This window comes from Talpa occidentalis, unplaced genomic scaffold (assembly GCF_014898055.3).
Source record: "Talpa occidentalis isolate TD23 unplaced genomic scaffold, MPIMG_talOcc4v2.1 talOcc4.5, whole genome shotgun sequence".
Taxonomy (NCBI): Eukaryota; Metazoa; Chordata; class Mammalia; order Eulipotyphla; family Talpidae; genus Talpa; species Talpa occidentalis.
In genome coordinates, this window is record NW_023604861.1 from 64,550,443 (window position 1) to 64,571,918 (window position 21,476).

The window sequence follows — 21,476 nt, forward strand, 5'->3', positions numbered from 1 at the left end:
GGAGAGGTGCTGGGCCAGGTGGGTTGCTCCCTGGCCCTCCAGGGGTCGAATTTGTTTTGCAGTGGCTGCCAATAGCCTGCCAGCCCTGTCTTTAACCCCTGCGCCACCAGGGACGCCCGGATCCTACTTTGAATTGTTTTCATAGAGAACGTTGTGGCCTCAAGAAATTGTGAATTATTTGCCAAGTTAGCAGCTGATCTTATTTCAACATGAACACAGTTTACCAGATTGTGCACTTGCTTACATCTTGCAGACTTTGCATCTAATCGCCAAATGAAGCCTGTATAAGGCTAGACGTATTAATTGTATTGAATATGGGAAGGCAAATTGCACTGAAGTGCAGGTTTAAAAATTTTTTTCTAATACCAGTATAATCTCAATGTCTTAATTTCTTGATTATAAGACTGAGTAGAGGAACAAAGGAAGCCTTGATTAATGTGTGTGATACTCAAGTACAACAGTAGCTTTCTTGGGATGCATTTATCTTGAGGGGAGTCGAATTAAAACCTGACTATGTATGTGTGTATGTATGCATGTATAGCTATCACTTTTGGAGACTACTGATGAGCTAGAGAAGCTTGAGGTAGCAATTCCCAGCCAGTCCTTCTTCGCGAGCTATTATCCCAGGTCACCACATGGCCTGGAGAAAGCCGTTCCCGCGCCCAATGCACGCACGGGGTAGAGCGTGTGCGCGTGCGCGGGTCGGTCCCTGCGCCCCGCTGGCCTGGGATTGCGCATGCGTGCCGGTGAGTGGCCGGGCCGTGTAGGTCGCGGGGTTTCGCCGCTCTGTGCGGGCTTGTGGGTGTTCGTTTGCTGCTCGCCCTTTCCCCAGGGCGTGGGAGCAGCGGGCTCTCAGGGCAGGCGCGCAAGGGGCAGCGGAATACTGAGGAGAGTCCTAGTTCGGTGTCGCCCGCCGGAAGCGGGCTCAGGGAGGGGCCTGGAGTCGCTCCCTCGCTGAGGGAAAGCGCCCCCCACCCCCAGTAGAGTCCCCCAGACCGGGGGAGGCCGGAAACCCCTCTGGAAGCGGCCTGGGCTGCGGCCCCCGCCCTCGACGCCCGGGGCGTGCCCAGCGGGGCTCGGTTGTCTGCCCGCCGGGCGGGCGCGGGAGCTCGGCCGGGGGGTGGCGCTGCGGGGCCGCGGGGGGCGGGGCGCACGGGAAGTGGCGTCGGCCGCGCGGGCCGCGAGGTGCCGGGAGCCCGCGGGGGAGCCGCGTGGGACCTGAAGGCCTCTCGGCGGGGAGGTGCGTACTTGGGGCGTAGCGGCTGGGCGCTTCGCCTTGTCTGTTTATGAGCCGTATTTCACTGTAGGTTAATATTACTTGAGTTTTTTAAAAGGTTAAGTAGCAAAACGATTTTAGAAAGCGAGAAGGAAGGCGCCATTGCACTACAAAATCAAAGATGAAAAGAGAACCCCCCCACCCCTTTATTTTTAACGGTAAATCAGATTATGTGTAGGCTCATGCAGCAAGCAATGTGCAGAATGTGTTTCGGGAACGTCTAGACCATTCTTGCCCATTCACAGAAGGGGGCACATAAAGGAACCTTGGTTTATCACCCTTCTCCCCAATTCACTGAGAGTCTGGCCTGAATCCTGGGTTAATGTTCTTTCCGCTGGATTTCACTGCCGTGCTAAAAATTTCTTGCGGAGGCAATATGATATTTTGTGAATTTATGGGGGGGGGGCGAGGGTCTTGCTTAAAGTATATTTGATAGATGGAAATTGAAGAATTTTATGCATTTGAGATGTGGTTGGGTGTCCATGTTACTTTTGAAGATCACGGTTAGTTATGTTAAGTACTGTGTAAAGAAATAAAGCCTGCTAATTCCTACTGATGCTGCACACTAACATGTTCACCCCTTTGCTCTTGCTGTTCTTTCTGTAATCTGCACACTTCACCCTTCCCTCACTCTCTACTTCAAGTTGAAATGCCACCTGCTGCTTCATTTCTATCCTCTACCCAGCCGTGCTCTTCACTCTGATCCCCTGGCATTAAATGGTGCCCCTGCAACAAATCTCATCCCATCATAACTGTCACTTGTTTATGTCTCTGTCTGCCATAGTTCTTTATTAGGGAGGGTTGCGGGTTGCCCGTAATGTGCAGTGTTTACCAGCATGCCTGACCGCTACCTATTTACTACCTGCCGGTAGCACTGTTCCCAGTTACTATGACAGCCAAAAATGTAACCACACATTGTCAAATATTTCTCTGGAAGGCAAAATCTTACCTGGTTCTCCTCCAAGAATCACTAATCTAGAGTATAAAACACATAAGACTCAGCATCAGTTTACTAATAATATAAGAGCCCTTCCCAATTCTTTTGGACTTAGAAATATCTCCAAGTCATTTCACATATCCAGGTAGAAAATTTTAAATAATACTAAAGCTATGTTAAAGTTAAAAAAAAAAATTGGCATGTTAAAACTAAGTATATTAAAACAAATTAAGACATTTAAATTGCCCTTAGTAGTGCTTATTACATAAACAGATTTTTAATTTTTTCTACTTAAAGATGCTCTCTTTAAACTCACTTTAAGACTGTAGGAAGTAGTTCGATTGCTAAAATTGCAGCCCCTTGTATGCGCCACATGTTCCTCCATTGCTGTATTCATTGTCCAAAATGTGTTTTATTTCTGTTGTTTATAGCTTCACTTTGCCATACTCATATATAAACTCCAAGAAGATGGGGAATTTATATTGAAATTTAATTAATTACCTTTTACAGACTGGTCTTTGGAATTATTTGTTTTAAAATTAAAATCAACTGGTTTCTTTTAATTTTCATGTTTTATTTCTAAATGGTTAGTTAACTGGTTTCAAGTTGCATTTTGAAAGCTCCACAGATGCAGCTTTGGAAAGTGTTTAATACTAATAAAAATTAAAATATACTTAAAATATTTCTGTGTATACCAAGGATATACACATATCTGTGTGTCTGTATGAATGTATATGGGTACACACATTTCCTTCAACTCGTCTAGGCAGCTAGAAGAGTTGTGTGATGCAGCTCTGTTCTGGAACGGGTAGTTCAAATCTGCCAGGAGACATAGGATTTTAATTATTGCTCGATTCTCTTTCTGAATGAAAGGACCTCTCAATCCTGAAATACCAAACCAAAATGAAACCTTTCAGTTGTTTTGAGGATCAGTTTGCTGTATTTTCTCAGTCTTTCCTTCACAGCCTACATACATACTAATCTTTGGAATTTCCACTAGGAAATTCTCCAGGCTGGTAGTTTTTGGTATGCTTTCAAAAAAGTTTATTTTTTTGTGCTTATTGCAGTAAACTAAAACTACTCATTTCAAGCCCTTGAATGCCAGTCTTCGCTGGCAATAGCTCTGTGTTGACATACTATTTTATTTATTTATACAAGCACTGGGTACAGTCAGAAGTGCGGGAGGGTGAGAGAATTTACCAGAGCCAGAGTGGAGAGCAGAATAGGCAGAAGGACTGAAGTACACTGCTGAGGGGAGCAGCAGGCGGCAGGAGAGGTCTGCACGCCATGTGGGACCCTCCTCTGGTGGCTGGGGGAGCAGCTGGGGATCGAACCGGTGCTGCAGAGGCTGCGGGCAGCCTCGCAGCCCAGAGCTCAACCGCTGCGGCACCAGGGGAGGCCCTAGCCTGGTTTCTCTCTTGCCTCTCTCCTGCTTCTTCTGCTTCTGTTTCTCTTGGTGACTATCCCAGTACTCCTCCCATGGCCCACAGAAGTAAACAAGACAGCTTACAATAATGTAACAACTGCAGGTGCCCCATGAGGCAGGACAATCCTAATGGTGGGAGGGCAGAAAAGCCTGAAAACCATTTACCCTACACATACCCTCTTTCAGAGTCCTCCACCCTGTAAGCCTCTGGACCATTTTCAATACTAAGTATCTAATTGGTAATGGCTAGCACCAATTGGCTTACTTCCATTTTCAATATGAGTAATTAACTCACTGCCATAAATAAAACTGAGCTCAAACCTGATTGGTCCACTTATGATCCAGGTGTCAAATATAAAAGTGAAAAAGCCCAGTGCCTGCACAGACTTGACCTGCCCTGAGGTCAGGGCAGGTTCATGCTGGTGGGCTCAGAGCAGCTGCCAGATGCTGGTCTCAGTGGGGCCAGAGCACAGTGCACCCCGTGCCCCTTCAATGGATGTGGTCTAACAATGCTAAGGTGTGGGTGGAGGAGGAGGGGAGTCTGCAATAGCACTGGGACATGCAACTCAGCCACAGCAGGGCAGGTTCTGCTGGAGCCCACCATGTTGGCCCAGTGCTGCCTCAGTAGGGGCCTAACACTCCTCCCAGTGGCCCCAGCCAGGAGCCACAGGGCTTGGGGATTTGCCTCAGCTGCCGTGGTTTGCTCTGTAGAAGGGGGGAATGTGCACTGCAGCCCCAATGGGGCTACATACCCTGGGGCAGTGTGGCAGGGAAACCACTGCCACCACGCTCTGCTGCCATCTGCCTGATCCCCAGTTGGGCCACTTAAACTGAGTGCAGCTGCCTCAGCACACCTACCTGCTGCTTTCAAAGCTGCCTGAGCCTGTCCACTCCACATGCACTGGGGTGGTGGGGAGGTGCTCCTAGGCAGAGGTCTGAGGCAGCTTGCCTGCCCCTAGCTGGCCAGGGAAAAGCCAGCCATGCCCTGGGGCTTCGCACTCTGGGGATCTGATTTTATAACTACACATAAGAAGAAATTTCCCCCATAAAGGACGCAAAACACCATGACCAGTTACAGTTAGGTATCATTACTTAACTGTAAAAGACTGAATACTTTCTCCTTGAGATCTTGAATAAGTCTGGGACATCACCTGCTGTCACCACTCACTCAACATGGCAATAGAAGTCCACTACAATAGGCAAAAAAGGAAATAAATGGCATCCAGATTGGAAAGGAAGAAACACAGCAGTTGCTATTTATAGAAACATGATTTTCTAAATAGAAAATTGCATGGAATCCTTAAACTCTTGAACAAGTGAATTCCTCATAGATACAGGATAAAGCAAAATCTCAATCAGTGTTATTTCTATATAACAACACTTAACACGCTGAAACTGAAATAATGAAATACTTAAGCATAAATTTAACAAAAAATATGTATACGGGACCTTTATACTGAATAACTTAGAGGATTTACCAAATAAAGAAAAACTAAATAAGAGAAATTTTGTGTTTCATTAGTTGGAAGACTTATTAACACAGTAAACCTGTCAATTTTCCTTAATTTGATATATCAGTTTAACACAACTTGTATCAAATTTCTAGCAGATTTTTTGTACCTACTGGCAAACCTTCTATAAAATTTATGTGGAAAGGCAAAGGAAATAGACTATCAAGTAATTTTGAGTAAGAAGAGCAACATAGGAATAATCGTGCTACTTGAATTTTAGAACATATAAATCAAGGTAAGTGTGGTTTTGTTGAGATCCACATGTTGGTGAGTTGGAATGAAATAACCCAGATCTGCACAATATGTCCAGGTGCTCTTTTTTTTTTTTTAAAGGTTAATTATCTATTATGTATGCATACGGGAACAGGGTGTAGGCCAGAGGTGCAAGGGATGAGAGGATTCACCAGAGAGAGTGGGGAGCAGAATAGTCAGGTCTACTTAAATACACTGCTGAGGGGAGCAGGGAGCAAGACAGGAGAGGTCTGCTGTGCCATGTGGGTTAGCTCCCTGGGTGGGGATCGAACTCATGTTGCAGTGGCTGGCAATAGCTTGCTAGCACTGTGTCTTTAATCCCTGCGCCACCAGGGAGGACTTCCAGGTGCATTTTGACAAAATCAAAAATGCAGTTTTAAAAATAACCTTTTCAATAAATGGCCTTGGAGCAATTGAACATCCACTGGTCTCCTCCTCCCAAAAAGAACCTGACCTAGAACTCACCTTATGTAAAAGTCAGCGCATTCAAAGTGGGTCCTAGATTTAAACCTAAGACTATTCAACTTTTGGCAGAAATTTTACCCAGGAACTTAGTGCTTGGCAAATCTCTATTGGGCTTGGCATCAAGAGCAAGATCTAGGGCCTCTCTGGTGGCGCAGGGGTTAAAGACAGCACAAGTTCTATTCCCCTGTCTTGCTTGCTGCTCCCCTCAGCAGTGTGTTTCAGTCAATCTGCCTGATCTGTTACCCACTCTGTCTCTGGTGAATCCTCTCACCCCCGCACCCCCACCTCACACCTCTGGCCTGGACCCCAGCTCTTGTATGCATAAATAAATAAATCTTTTTTTTTTTTAAAGAGCAAGATCTAGAAAACATTGATATATTTTATTTCACTAAAATTGAATACTTATGCTCTGTAAAAGACCCTGTGATGAGGAAAAATGTACATGCTACAGACTGGATAAAGTATTTGCAAGCTACATATCTGATAAAAGACTTGTATCTAGATCATACATAAAATTGTCTAAGGTTCTCTCAAAATTCCACAGTAGAAAAACAAATGACCCAGTTAGACTATAACAAAAATAGATACGAGCAGATATTTCAAAAAAGCACACACAGATGGCAAATAAGCACATGAGAAAGAGTTCTGCATCATAGGTGTTCAAGAAATGCAATTAAAACTTCCATGAGATAGCACAGCACACCCATTAAAACAGCAGAAATAAGCAAATGCCAAGTCCTAGTGAGGATGCAAATAAACAGGATCTCATTGCTGATGGGACTGTAAAATGGAACAACCACTCTGAACAAAGACTTGGCAGTTTCTTAGAAAACTGAACACTGAATCATTCACAAAACATCACTCATTAAAGCTTGGTCTTAACTCCGGTACTGTACAGTGTCACTAACTCCAGGTGGTACAATAAGCAGCAACTGTTCTGGCCATAAGTTTCTAAAAAACACCTTTTCTCTCTGCTTCTATTTTACTTTTCTTTTTCCTTTTTTCCTTGTTTTCCCTTTGATTTTTCGGATCTCTTTACACACCCCTCTTTTTTTCCTCATAAATCCTTTACTATTCTGTCAGTAACACCCAGTGGCCTTAAACCACCCAAAACATTTAAGTGACATGCAATCATAAAAAGATCTCTGATTCAGAGACTGCTATGAAATGTCTGCATCTGGACAGAAGAGAGCAAAAAGATTAGATATTTGTGGTTAAAATTTTGTTCTATAAGGAATCATGAAAATCTCACTTGTAGAAACTATTTAAAAAGAAAAGTCTGCATTTGTTAAATTGTAGTTCAATAGACCTCCTAGATGTTTGATCTCATTTAAATATGTATATTTTCCTTATAAATTCACCTCCAGTTGGGATCCTTGCTCCGCGATAAACTGTAATTAATAGATAGGAAGGGGAAAAACCCATGGCACTTTGGCTTATTTATTGGCAGGTCAGAGACCATTTATAAAATGAGTGACTTTGAAGATGATGATATGCCCCAGCTTTCTGCCCATACCCTCGCAGCTCTCCAGGAATTTTATGCTGAGCAGAAGCAACACACGGACACAGGTGGGGATGAGAAATATAACATTGGAGTCATAGAAGAGAATTGGGTAAGTCGAGGCCTTCCACCTTTCTCAGGAAGTATTATCATGGAACATGTTCTGTATCTTAATCCAATTTTTGTCTCTACCCCGCTTAAAGACCCAAATTTATCTCACCATTTGAGAATGGATAGCCTATTGAGGGAGCAAAGGCAAAAAGAACGGTCCACAGGCACTTTTATATAGCAGGAATGCAGATTTTCCTGTTTTCACTCAGATTGGCTAGTGATTAGAGCAGGGGACTTTTCAGATAAGGGAGTGGGGCCAGCGCAAATTTATGCTTCCTTCTTGTGTATGTAAATGTAGTCTATTAGCTTTCATGCAACCCAGCAAACCTGATGGAAAAATCTATCATTGTGTTAAGTGGAGTAACTAAACTTAAATGCAGTGAAAAATGGATGAAAGGGAGTTTTTAAAAAGACAGTATTTTCTGATGCATACTAACCTTTAATTATACTTTTATAGTCAAAATAAAAATGGGAATTATGAAGAGGGGAAAAATGAAAAAAAAAATTTAAATACTTTGTACTTTTTGCTGATTCAAAAGTAATCTATGATTGTTATAGAAAATATGTAAAACATTAAAAAAACAAGTTAGGGGCCTCCCTGGTGGCGCAGTGGGTTGAATGCTGTGCTGTGAAGCTGTCCACAGCCTCTGCAGCGCTGATTTGATCCCCAGCCAGCAAGGGAGAGCCCCACATGGCAAGGCAGACCTCTCCTATCTTACCCGCTGCTTCCCTCAGCAGTGTATTTTGGTCCTTCTGCCTGTTCTGCTCCCTGCTCTGTCTCTGGTGAATCCTCTCACCCTCCCACGACTCTGGCCTGTACCCCAGTTTTTGTATAAATAAAATAAACCTTAAAAAAGAAAGAAGTTAGTAAAAGGCAGAAGATTTAGACAATCTGGAGAAATCAGAGTATTTAAATAAAAACCAGTTAGTTCTAATCACATTAATTAGAATTAACTATCCTTATAATTTTGATACTTTTTTTGGCTTTTTTTGGTTATTTATAAAATTGTGGGAATCTCAGAGGAAATTAAGAAAATAATAATAGCGTGAAGTATAGGAAAGAAAATATTATAAAGCTAAAGGATAAATCCAGGTGGTTCAAAATTCAACTACTTGGGCTTCTAGAAAAATTGAAAACAAAGATGGAAGGAACTATTCAAAGAACAGTGTTAGAAAATTTCTCAGAACCGAAAACTTTGACTAAGACATGATTATGATAATTGTGAAAATTCTGAATACAGGTAACAAAAAAGATTCTAGAATCTTGCAGAGGAAAAATAGATCCCCTACAAATCTCAGTACTCTCAGTCATATTGGACTTCCCAATAGTTTTATTAGAAACTTGGGGTGGGGGAGAGAGGGGGGACAGGGAGTGAAGCAATAACTTCAATATCTGGAGTATTTTCATTGTAGAATTCTGTCTGAGCTGTCAATCAAATGTGAGGATAAAATAAAAGAATTTTAGACATGGCGAGCAAATCTTACAGCACTTGCCTCCCATGCACCACTTCTCAGAAATGGCAAGAGGATGTTAGGGATACATTCAGACAAATAGTGAATGAAAGAAATCATTCAAACCAATAGTGAAACAGTCATGCATTTAATATTAACCCTGGGAAAAACGAAAGGTAGGATATTGAAGGAAATACAATCATAGTGTATTACTTGGCTCAGCAGTGAACACTGACAATAGATTTTAACTAAAACTGAGGTACCAGCTATATTGGGAGAGTGGGGAGGAGGGAAGAGGAGTATATAAAGAGCAAACTTCTTGTATACCGTAATAAATACAGAATGTGAAGTGGATTCATCAAGAGATTGCATCTATAAATAAAATTTGAAATAAGGGACTAAATTTTTAAAGGAAGAGTTGAATTGAAAATTGCTTCTGAGGAGGAGTGGGACTCCGTGGTGGGAAGACATGAGCAGGGGGCTGTTTTTCTCTGTAAGCCTACTGATGCTTTTGATTTTTTTTTTAATGTCACTTATGGATTTTATTTTTTTAATTTTTATATAATTTATTAATTTACATACATTTTACAACATTGTTCATTTTTGTATAAGGTTTGCTTTCTCATCTCAGGTGTAGTCCCCTAGAATTTCCACCACTGGGGCCTCCCTAATAGCACAAGGGGTTAAGCCTCAGCTCTTATGAAGCAGTTCATGGCTACTGCAGCACAAGTTTGATCCCCAGCCAGGGAGGTGACCCACAAGGCATAGCAGACTTCTCCTGTCTCGCCCACTGCTCCCCTCAGCAGTGTATTTCAATATATATGCCTGTTCTGCTTCCCGCTCTGACTCTGGTGAATCCTCTACCGCCTCCCCACCCCCACACACCTCTGGCCTACATTCCAGCCTTTGTATACATAAATAAATAAATCATTAAAAAAAAAAATTCCTACCACCAATTCACCCACGCAACATCACCATAGTCCCTTGTGCTCTTCCCTTCCCTGTTTTGGTTGTTCTCCCTCCCCCTCCCTTCCAGAATGTCTCTGATTTATAGTTGCTTGTTAATGTTTTTGCTGTTGCTATTATTTTTTCCCCTGATCCCTTATTTGGTTCCCCTATATTCCTTCTGTAAGTGGTGCTTTGATTTTTAAAGGCATGTTCACATAACACGTTGATTAACAATGAGATTTTTGTTTTTGAGAATGCTATGAAGAGAGCCAAGACACTCGATTGGGCTGTGACAGTAGGGGTGAGAGAGAAGGGCAACTCCGTAGCTCACCAACAGAAAACTCTGCCACCTCCCAAGTCCATTGAAGCAGAAGCCCCTGTGTGCTGCTGTGCCCTTGATGCTTCCTGAGCAAAGAGGGAGTCAGAGCCTCACATTTGTTCTGTAGCTGAGAGTGGTTAGACGGTGACATCTAGATATGATATAACATATGCCCTAATTAATATATACACATATCCCAATGCATATGTACTTTGTCTTTAGAAACACTGTAAATCTGGATTTAAGAGCTGTCAGCAGGCACTGGCTGCCCACTCACCTACTCACAACACTGCCCTGCTGCCCACTGTGCAGGGCAGAGGCCTCTTAGAGAAATGGACCATTCCCCCACAGGAGTTTCACGTTTCCCATTAAAATCATCTTTATTTTTTTTAAAGATTAATTAATTAATTAATTAATTTATTTATTTATACAAGAACCAGGGTACAGGCCAGATGCACAGGAGGGTGAGAGGATTCTTTAATTTATGAATGAGAATAATTTAAGGATCATAGAAATTTAAAGAAAATCATCAATCAGCGTGAACAGGAGTTGTAAGATGGAAAAAAAAAAACCTTACCCCTGAGGGGAAAACAAGTAATTAAGGGACTATTCAAAAGGTAAAAACAATGCCATCATGGAAAGCAGTCAGGAGATTCCTCAAAAATTAAAAATAGGAATTCCATACAATTCCATTACCTTATATCTGGGATACAAAACACATGAATTCAAAGATATATATGTACTCCATGTTTACTATAGCTGAGAGCTGGAAACTGCCTGAATTTCCAACAATAAATGATTAAATAAGATGCAATATATATACCAGTGGAATAGTGTAGGCTATTAAAAAATTACAAACCCTGCCATTTGCAACAACATGGATGGACCTACAGGGTATTGTGCTTAGTAAAATAAGTGAGGCAGAAAAAGACAAATACCAGATGACTTCACTTATGTATTACATAAAGAAACAAACAAATGATTGTAGCAAATAAAGCAAAAACTTTTAGAATGTAACACTAAATATCTGTTACCAAGAGGGAAGGGCATAAAGGGTAAATGTAGTTAAAGTGGTCAGTCATGTTTGCTTTTTTTCCCCATCATGTACTGGAAGGCTGAAGCTGGTGTGTGCTGTTAATTTAGCCCTTGAACCACCACAGGTTCTTGTCCCATGAAGCTGTAAAAGGGAGTTCCCAGACTTTTTAGATAAGTAAGCAGAGCGAAGCAAACTTTACTCAAGAAAGTGAAGTTTATTTAGAGGGAAAAGAACAAAAGCAAAGACTCCAAGACAGCAGTGCCAAGGAGGGGCAAAATACACTATTATGGGCCCATGTCTAGAGGATGTTTAAACTCTTTTCCTCTGTTAGAAAATCTCGTCATGTTACAGGGCAATCCTGATAAGAAACAGGTTGCCTGACTGTGGGTCCTCACCCACACACTTAAAGGGAACTTATCAATGCTAAACTGCAGGCACACACAAGAGGTTGATAAAAGGTTTATTTACAAGGGAAGGAGAAATGGGGAAATGAATAACTCAGAAAAAGAGGGTGATAAATTCGTAAATGCCTCCTACCTGTTCACCTGGAATCCTAATGACCCACTGAGAGCTGGCAAAAAGCCAAGCATTGTGGAGCCAAGAGGGTGACCCCAGTGCACATGACTAGTTATATACCCAAACAGAAAACATGGCTGCTTAACTCCACGCTCAGGTCCTTGCAACCCTCCCTTTGGTGATCATGGGATTTGTAGTTCCCAGTGTCTTGATGGCTCTGGTCTAGAGTGGGGGCAGAGTCCACAAAACCTCCATGGAGTTTGCTCCATGGGATGTGCCCATTTTCCCAATTCTTATCTTACAGGTTCTCTTTTGACCTTCCCTGTCCAAGCCCTCTTAAAATTTACTGTCCCAATTAGCCTTAAATTTTAGCCTTAAAATTTACTGCCCTTATTAGCCCTTATTAGCCCTCCTGAATTTCTCTGACCTTATCCCAGAAGCCTCTTTAACTCTTTCAAAGCCCCTGCCTATACTGTCCCTGAAGCTGCCTAATTAACTAATTAACCCTAACTTGCCCTGTGTAGGGTAAATAGTTTTCAGGCAATTGCATGCCTGATGGTGGGCACCTGCATTTTGTTACATTGTTATATTCAGTTGTATTGTTCACTTCTGTGGGCCATGGCTGCAGTATTTGCAGTATCTATATTATCCAAGAGAAGCAGAAGCAAGAGAGCGCACAAGAGAGCTGGGAAAGAGGAAAGAGCAAAGACTTGCTGGGGGCTAAGAAGCCTCCTAGCCTCCTGCCACCACCACCCCCCAAACCCTGAAAAATCCACCCAGGGCTCCAGGACTCCTTTACCTGTCTGCTCCAATCATAGAAAACCTGCTCTGTGTGTTCCTGGCACTATACCCTAGGACTCAATGTTTTAATTAATTAATTTTGAATGAACTGCCATTGTCTTATAGCTTTGTTAATTTTTTGACAGTATAGGATTTCTCACCTCAGGTGTGGTCGCCATAGCTGTCCCACCACCAAAGCACCCATAGTCTGTCACAGTACATCTGCTCTTCTGCTGCCCCCTCCCCAGGTGTTCTCATGTCTCCCCCTCACCTCTCTCCTCATATTCCCCTCCTGGGTGTATATGGTCTATGGTCAGCTTTGAAAGGGTTGATTTTAAAGTTTGTCTTTTTCTCACCCTTTGTTTGGTTTCTCTATATTCCACATATAAGTGACACTATTTGGTATTTACCTTTCTCCTGGCTTATTTCACCTAACATAATCCTGAAGGGATCAATAGTGTGGTGAAGAATGGAGTTAAGAGTTTTGGTGGTAAACATTAATGTAATATGGTTTGACTAATAATGATGCACACCTGAAATCTGTAGACTCTCCTACTACATGTTACTTCAGTAAAAATAATTTTTTTAAAAAAGGTAAAACCTAGAGGCCATGACTAAGACACACAGATGGTTTTGCTGACCTGTGTATCTGTTATATCCTTTGGCATGTTCTTTATTTAGTCCTTTGTATTTGGGTATCATTTAATACATTCTTCTGTTCTCTGTGTTTGAAATTCTGCTAATTGTTAACTGACTCAAGAAGCTCAATTAAAGTCAGGTTCAGGGCCTCCCCGGTGGCACAGCGGTTGAGCGCTGGGTTGCAAAGCTGCCCGCAGCCTCTGAAGTGCTGGTTCTATCCCCGGCCGCCTGGTGAGGGTATCACATGGCCTGATAGACCTCTCCTGCCGCCCGCTGCTCCCCTCAGCAGTGTACTTCCTCAGTCTGCCTGTTCTGCTCTCTGCTCTGCCTCTGGTGAATTCTCTCACCCTCCCACGCTTCTGACTGGACCCAGTGCTTATATAAATAAATAAATAAATCTTTAAAAAAAAATTCAGGTTCAGTTTTTTTTCAGCAAGACACATAAAAGGTGGGAATGTGTTCTTAACTGGCTGTCTCCATTGTCATGTCAGCAGCCATTGATACGTAATGTCTGGATTCCATGAATTAATGAGGGCCCTTGGTCAATGTAAAATACTTTTGAAGAAAAATTAGTTTTAAAAAGAAAAAACTTAAATATATGCATACTGGTATAGTACGCATACATTAATACAATTTATGCCAGTTCTCGAATAACCTCAGCCTATTCCTGTGTCAACAGCAGCTGAGCCAGTTCTGGTACAGTCAGGAAACTGCTCTTCGACTCGCAAAGGAAGCTGTCACAGCTGCTGGAGAAGGTGGCAGGTGAATTCAGGTTTTGTTTCTCCTCTGTCTTCTAACCTGTAGTAATATTTTAAGTGTCCTTCCTAGATGAGAGATATTTGTAAAAGTCTGAAGTATAATCTTCAAAATTTATAGCTCATGATTTGAGAACCACTTCAATATAGAGTTTAGGGGTAATTCAGTATCTGTTCATCGTTCAGTCTCTTCATTCTATTATATTTTGAATGTATTCATTCTATGGAAGACCTTGTAAGAGGTCTTTTCTCTTTTAACATTCTCTAACCTGTTTCTTATATTTGTGCCCCCAGAGTATGCTTTAAAAGAAAAAATCTTAATGTTTGACCTTTATGAAGTTTTTAAAACAAGGTTTTCTTTTTTGTTAGATTTATTTTTATCAAACATTTCATGCATGCAATTTAAAGTCCTGGTCCTAAAAGATTTGTTCCAAAAATAAAATCCATTGCTAACTTCCCCCTTGCCTACTACCCCTTCCATCTCACTTTCAGTTGATTATTTTGATATTTACTCCCATATTTCTAAATAACATGACAAATCAGCATGTCTTGATTTATCACTCATACACATTTCTTTACTTCTTGCCGCAGAAAATAAGGGTCCATCCCCCACACGAGTGCATAGTTTCTGCCTATGTCCCCAAGAGAGTTATCTCCTGATTTTGGTTATGAAACAGGGGTGGTGGTGGCAAGAGGATGGGATAAGCCGGCATAGCTACCCACCTGCCCAGGCTCTGCGACAAGAGAGCTGCCAAAAACCCCTTTAACCTGTGTGCACAATTGCAAGAGACCTCAGGCGCCAGGATCAACCACCATGGGGTTTATTTTACAAACAGGGGAAATAAAGAGCTTACTGTAGCCACTGTAAGGTTATCTCACCCAGATACTGTCCACCAGAAGTACAAGCAGAGTAGTGGTCACCTGTCAACAGAACTAGACCACACCGGCCAATAGTGATGGTTACTACTGTTCCCCCAGAGGCAGTGTCAGCAGCTCTTTGTGTGCGTTGTTGGACAACACCAACAACAAACAGCTCTGAGACACCAGGCCCAGAGCCTTTGGTGCTCCTTTCAGGCAATGTCAGAGATAGGACAGAAGGCCCAGCATCTGACAGAGGTCTTCAGCTTCTCTTCTTCCCTCAGAGGTCACCTGCTAGATGCTTCTTTTTTTCTCTCTTCTTTCTGCTTCTGGTCCTTCTTTCTTCAGAGGCCAGAAACACAGTCTTCCTTTTCTTTCTTCAGAGGCTGTAACAATCTGCTCTGCTCACTCTGACCCTGTCTTATATCCTCTCTCAGGGTGCCCCACCCACAAGTCTGATTGGACTGTTTTTCAATTCTGAGGCTTACTGGACCATTTAGCACTAATCAGCTCATAGTTCGCACCTGATTGGTCCATTCCATGATCCAGACAGTAAGGGCAGTTGCTGGGCTTTGAGGAGCAATTGCCACAACTGATTGTGGTGGAGCAGCAGGGAGAGAGGATACCACTGCTGCTGCCAGCTGGGTTCTGGTAACAGTTAGTACAGGGTTTATATTGTTACAGCCATATAAATGTGCTTTACAATTGAGCCTTATCCTTTTTATACAGTTTTTCATTTTCCCTGAAAAAATAATTCTATTTGTATGTATGTTTCTATGTATATCCCTAATTAGTCCTCAAATTCCTCCCCCCCCTTTCCCGTTGTGTAAATCCCTTATCAATAAATGCAAACTTGGGCCTCCCTGGTGGTGCAAGGGGTTAAGACGCAACCGTGGAGCTATCTGTAGCCACTGCAGCATGAGTTCAATCCCTGGCCAGGGAGCTACCCACATGGCACAGCAGACCTCTCCTGACTCGCCTGCAGCTCCCCTCAGCAGTGTACTTCCACCAATCTGCCTGTTCTGTTCCCCACTCTGTCTCTGGTGAATCCTCTTACCCCACCCCACACCTCTGGCCTGTACCCCAGTTCTTGTATGCATAAATAAATAAATCTTTTTTAAAAAATGCAAATTTATTTTAACCCCTTAAAACAAAGTACTCCCAGAATTTTTTAACCTGTTCCAATCTAGCCTATTTGCTTCCTCACTTTGTTTCTGCTCTTATCTTTTTATCTCTCTCTACCATCATGCTGAGGAGTGCTCTTTTGTTCTGAATTTCCTGTTCTCAGTACCCCAATTCTTGGTTTATAGCCTAATCTTGATTGGGTACATCCTTCAATATCTTCCACAAAAAAGGTACATGGGAGGGGAATTTCACAATAAATATTTTTATTCTACCTTTACTCTTGGTTATGACAGTTTAGTAGGAGATCTAATTACAAATTTTGAGGGTATTTCTAATTACCTCCAAGTTCCCATAGGTGCTGTTAGAAATCCAATACCATGCTAATTTCTTGTAAGAGACTTGTCTTTTTTCCTATAACTGCCTACTACAAGCTTGAGAGGTTCCCTAAAATCCTTTGTAATGTGCAGTGTGGGAAAATTGTCTTAAATTATTTTTTTTATTTCTCCCCTTCTGTTTGTCTGTTCTTTCTGAAACCCCTGTTGTTTGGACTTTGGATCTGATATTTTACTTTGCTGCAAAGTGGGTTGAGAAAAAAATCTTCCTCTGTCCCCATGGTCTCCAGATCCCCCAGTTCCTCACCTACAAGGAGATGATGGTTATTGGTCTTATGAGTCTCACAGAGATTTCATACCCTTTTCTTCCTTGAATATCTTGGAGATTAATGACTGTGTGATATGCTGCTGTAATAGATGTACCACAATCAACTCAATATTTAAGTTACCATTAGTTTTTCAGCACTTAGTTTTAAAAGTTAGCCATTAGAATATTGCTCATTCATAACTAGGATTCTGTCATTTTCTATACACAAAGCAGAAATTCCAAGTTTATCTTGGAATTTAATGTCTTAAATTCCACCTGACTTTAATGTCTCTTTTTGGAAAACTGGAGTCATTTAGGCAGTTATTTGGGTTTTTCTCTTTCAAGATTATGAATATTACAAAATGATGTCAAAATAAATAATTTGAGATAAAAAGTATTTGAAATGAATATTAAAGGGCCAACATGAAAGTAATAGGTAAATTTGGGCTTTGAGTCAGCTAACTTTTGTCCTAAAATGTTTCTAAACATTTTTTACTATAAAAGCACATTATTTCATACCTTAAAATTATGAGTGGTAAATTTTTAAATACCAGATTCCTTAAAAGTGGCAAGCTAAAGTTTTCTCTCAATTTTTACTACTGTTTCATTAGCTTGTACTATTATTTTCTTTAAGAAAATCTGAATGTAAGAACCTATGCACATTGCTAGAGAAACACTCTTTATTTAACACCATACACTCTCCATTAAAGAGCTTTCATGAGTGTTTGTTTTAAATTCTAGAATTGCATGCGTGAGCGCCCCCAGTGTTTACCAGAAACTGAGAGAGCTGCATAGAGATGACTTTTCTATATACATCTTTGAATATGACAGAAGATTTGCCATATATGAAGAGGAGTTTATCTTCTATGATTATAATAATCCATTGGATTTACCTGAAAAAATTGCCTCACATAGTTTTGACATCGTCATAGCAGATCCCCCCTATCTTTCTGAGGAATGCCTCAGAAAAACATCAGAAACCATTAAGTATCTGACACGGGGCAAGATTCTGCTGTGTACAGGTAGGTGCCAGGTGGTATGTCTTATGGGAGCTGGTGAGGGTGATATTTAAACCTTAAATTTCAAGAATTAGAAGAGCTCTTAGAAATCAAGTGCTGAATTCCTTACTGTGACCGTGAACAAGTTACTTAACTTTTCTGTGCCTCAGTTTCCTTATCTATAGCTGCCAGTCAGGATTGTTGAGAATTGACACATTACACATAAAGTGGGGTCTGGCACATAGTACATGTGCGTGAAGGTTATTTTTACTTACCAGCAGCAGCAGCATGATGATTTGGTCTCTACACTTGATAAAAGAGAAATTTGGAATCTATACAGTTAAAGGGAATTTCATAATCACAGAACTAGACATTATGTTTATTATGTGTTTTGGCAGGCTAGTAAATAGTAGTCAAATGAATAGATACGAAATTGATACTACTGATGGGGGCCAAAAGATTTGCGTTGTTGACACATTCGCAAGACAGGCAGTGGATCGGGGCTGGGCTGGAGGGAGAAATTGGTGTGAGTATATTCACTCATAGGTTGCAAGATTAAATATTACTGAAAAGGGGGTTCTTGACTCAAAGTTGGCAAGCATTAGTTTTTAGTAATTTTTGCTTGTCTGATTTTTTTTTTTAAAGATTTATTTATGCATACAAGAGCTGCGGTGTAGGTCAGGTGTGAGTGGTGAGAGGATCCACCAGAGACAGAGTGGGGAGCAGAAAAGGCAGACTGACTAAAACACACTGCTGAGGGGATCAGTAGGCAAGACAGGAGAGGTCTGCTGCGCCATGTGGGTCACCTCCTTGGCTGGGGATTGAACTCGTGCTGCAGTGGCTGCCGATAGCTTCATAGTGCTGAGACTTAACCCCTTGTACCACCAGGGAGGCCCCCTAATGTTATTTTGAAGAATATAATCTATTTCTAATTTTCTAAGTGTTTCAGCTCTGCGGAGGTAAGAAAATTATTTATTAAATAAAAAATAGGGCCTCCCCGGTGGCGCAGTGGTTGAGCGCTGGGTTGCGAAGCTGCCCGAAGCCTCTGCAGCGCCAGTTCGATCCCCGGCTACTCCCCGGCCACCGGAGGAGGATCCCACATGGCGCGCAGACCTCTCCTGCCGCCCGCTGCTCCCCTCAGCAGTGTACTTCGGTCCTTCTGCCTGCTCTGCTCCCCGCTCTGGCTCTGGTGAATTCTCTCACCCTCCCGCGCTTCTGACTGTACCCAGTGCATGTATAAATAATAAATAAACCTTAAAATAAATAAATAATAAAAGGATAAAAAAGGTTATTTTCCAAAACCAACCTTTACCTCTTGCCTATTGAATGTTACTGTCAGCTAATGGCTTTGTGTGTTCAGTTTAGCGAGTTTAGGGCCCCCCTGGCTTGGGACAGCACCAGGGTGCAGACTTATTTGGTTCCTTCTCTTCAGGTGCAGTCATGGGAGAAGAGGCCGCAAAGCTCCTTGGCGTGAAGATGTGCAAGTTTATTCCAAAACATGCACGAACCTTGGCAAATGAGTTTCGCTGCTATGTGAATTATGAATCCGGGCTAGATCATGATGTTTAGGTGCAGACAGGAATGTAAGACAGTAGAAGGCCCTTTGTGATGTTCCCCTCTGGTTATTTTCTTGGTAGAATCACACGTTATACTCTCCCCTACCCCAGGACTGGGGCTCTCCTTGGTCCAATTTCCAAAATAAAGAATATCGTTTCTCCTGATGATTTCCGTATTGACAGCTTCTCTAGAGCATCTGCTAACTTGAGTCCATGGAATTATAGGTGGTCGACATCTTAGAACCCCCCCCCCAGCTCTTCTCCTCACAGGCCATGGGTAAGAAGCAGAAATATAAACATGTCAGTGACTTGGCCAAGACTGAACTAGACAAACCTTGAGCTCTCCATCAGGCTGCACGCCCCTTAAAAGGGGCTGCCTCTGATGCAGCCCAGCAGTTGTAGGTCTTGTGATGGGGCTCCTCCTCTGCCCCGGGCCCCTCAAGGAGACACAACTTGCCTTCATGAAGTAAGTTGATAACCCCACGAAGTGCAGTCTGGGGGCCTCCCGGACCTCTTTCAACTCCCCAGTGCTGGAGGCCCCGCAGGAGCATGGCCTAGGTCTGCTGTGCCTACCTCAGCCACAACTCCTCTGCTGAGGGATATGCCATGCTCCCAGCACCCGAGAAAATAAAAGTGCTTTCTGCAAGCCAGATATCACGGCAAAAAATCATGCTAGACTTTATTTTTGTTCAAAAAATACTCTCAGGCTTCCACACCACAGAACACTGCTCAGTAGCTAAATCATTGATCCTGGCAACTTGAATAAGTTTTCAGGGTATCTGCTGAGTAGTCAGTTCCCCAAGGTCACCTGCTGTGCCATTCCCTATCTGTGACGACACCCTGGGATGGAGAACAGATGAGGGGCGGCGAAGTTAGCATGGGGTGGGGTGGGTTTGGCCATAAAAGGGAGAGCTCTGTGCTGCTAGGACGATTGTGTCGTCACCGGCAGGCCGGCAAGCGCAGGGTTGTCCGCATTCCAGGGTGAGACAGACAGGCTGCACCGGCGCCCTGCGTGAGGTCGGCGTGGTGACATCGTGTCATCCTTATTAAGTGAGATGTCACCGCTTGGGGAACAGGGTGAAGGATACAGAAGACTTCGGTAGTGTTTTTGTGATTTCCTGTTTATCTGCAATCACTTCAAAATAAATACTTTAACTCCTTTCTCTGGGAAACCATGTTGCTTCCTACCTCATGGGACTTGCTTGAGCTGACAAGACATGAAAGATCTTTATTCTTGCTCAGACACAGTGACCAGCACTATTCCAGATGGAAGCTGCACTGGCTGCGGGGTCCAAGCAGAGCAGGGCCACAGGGACCCCAGTGGCCAGAGGGCTAGTGGCCCATGGGCCTTTGAGGGGAAGTGAGAGACCCTAGGTTGTCACCACAGCAAACCCCGTCTGTCCTGAGGTCCCCCCAACTGGACAGTGCTCAGGGGTTGTGGGGAATTGCTCATGTCTGTTATTTCATGACCTCGGTTGTCATATTTTAGGAAGAAATTAAAATTAAATTTACTTTCAAAAATCACTTTTTCATGACTCTTTTAAAGCAATGTGCCAATGTTTGTTCTTTAAAAAACATCTCCTGCATGATTATTTATTTATTAATTTATTTACCAAAAATTGTGTAAGCCAGTAATAAATTTTAGTGACATCATATATGGAATGTGTAACTTAGGGATTGTGGCCAAGTAGCAGCCTAGATAAAACAATTTCAGCTGTTTTCTACATCTAGCATTTAGATAGGAAGAGAAATCTTTTTTTAAGTCTCCCTCTATACATTGATTTCATTCTAAAAAAATGGCTAAAACGTTTTCTTTTTTTTTTTAAAGATTTATTTATTTATACTAGAACCCGGATACAGGCCAGATGCGCGGGAGGGTGAGAGGATTCACCAGAGACAGAGCGGGGAACAGAACAGGCAGAAGGACCAAAATACACTGCTGCCCTAGGGAAGCAGCAGGCAAGACAGAAGTCTGTGCGCCATGTGGGACCCTCGCCAACGGCCGGGAATTGAACCGGTGCTGCAGAGGCTGCGGGCAGCTTCACAGCGTGGCGCTCAACCACCTGTGCCAGCAGGGGAGGCCCTAAAACGTTTACTTTATACTGACTCTTCATGTATGAACAGGTGTATCCAGGTGCCAAAAGACCCATTCTTATACCAAAAACCGAGTTGCTCTGGGAAAATGCTTTCTGTCACACTGCAGAGTTCATAATACGTGCATATATGTCAGATGAGTGAGTTTCTTAATAGCAGCATCATGTAATCCTTATAAGAACTTTACATGGCAGGTGTTATGATCATTTTCATTTTATAGGCAGGAAGGAGGCACAGGAGGCGGTGAGCTTGCCCCAGCAACCGCCAAGGCTGCCCGTTGAC

The 21,476-nt window shown here is 42.5% G+C and overlaps 1 protein-coding gene across 3 annotated transcripts; it reads left to right on the top strand.

The window, feature by feature from the left end:
* The first annotated feature begins 711 nt into the window (after nt 1-711).
* Nucleotides 712-20,592, top strand: EEF1AKMT1 (EEF1A lysine methyltransferase 1). Of its 3 annotated transcripts, none has more exons than XM_037527357.2 (5): nt 712-746; nt 7,318-7,480; nt 13,849-13,931; nt 17,288-17,568; nt 18,977-20,592. In XM_037527357.2, exons 2-5 carry the CDS (start codon nt 7,337-7,339, stop codon nt 19,111-19,113), a joined length of 645 nt encoding a protein of 214 aa, XP_037383254.1. In that variant the 5' UTR covers nt 712-746; nt 7,318-7,336; the 3' UTR covers nt 19,114-20,592. The 3 variants fall into 3 exon arrangements, with proteins under 3 accessions (XP_037383254.1, XP_037383253.1, XP_054557480.1); XM_037527356.2 differs by lacking the exon at nt 712-746 and adding an exon at nt 1,171-1,240; XM_054701505.1 differs by lacking the exon at nt 712-746 and adding an exon at nt 3,628-5,385.
* The last annotated feature ends 884 nt before the right edge of the window (nt 20,593-21,476 follow it).

Coding starts and splice junctions, on each gene's coding strand:
- EEF1AKMT1 (XM_037527357.2), top strand. CDS start 7,337: ATGAGTGACTTTGAAGATGATGATATGCCCCAGCTTTCTGCCCATACC. Junction 7,481..13,848: donor GAGTCATAGAAGAGAATTGG/GTAAGTCGAGGC, acceptor CTGTGTCAACAG/CAGCTGAGCCAGTTCTGGTA. Junction 13,932..17,287: donor GCTGCTGGAGAAGGTGGCAG/GTGAATTCAGGT, acceptor TTTAAATTCTAG/AATTGCATGCGTGAGCGCCC.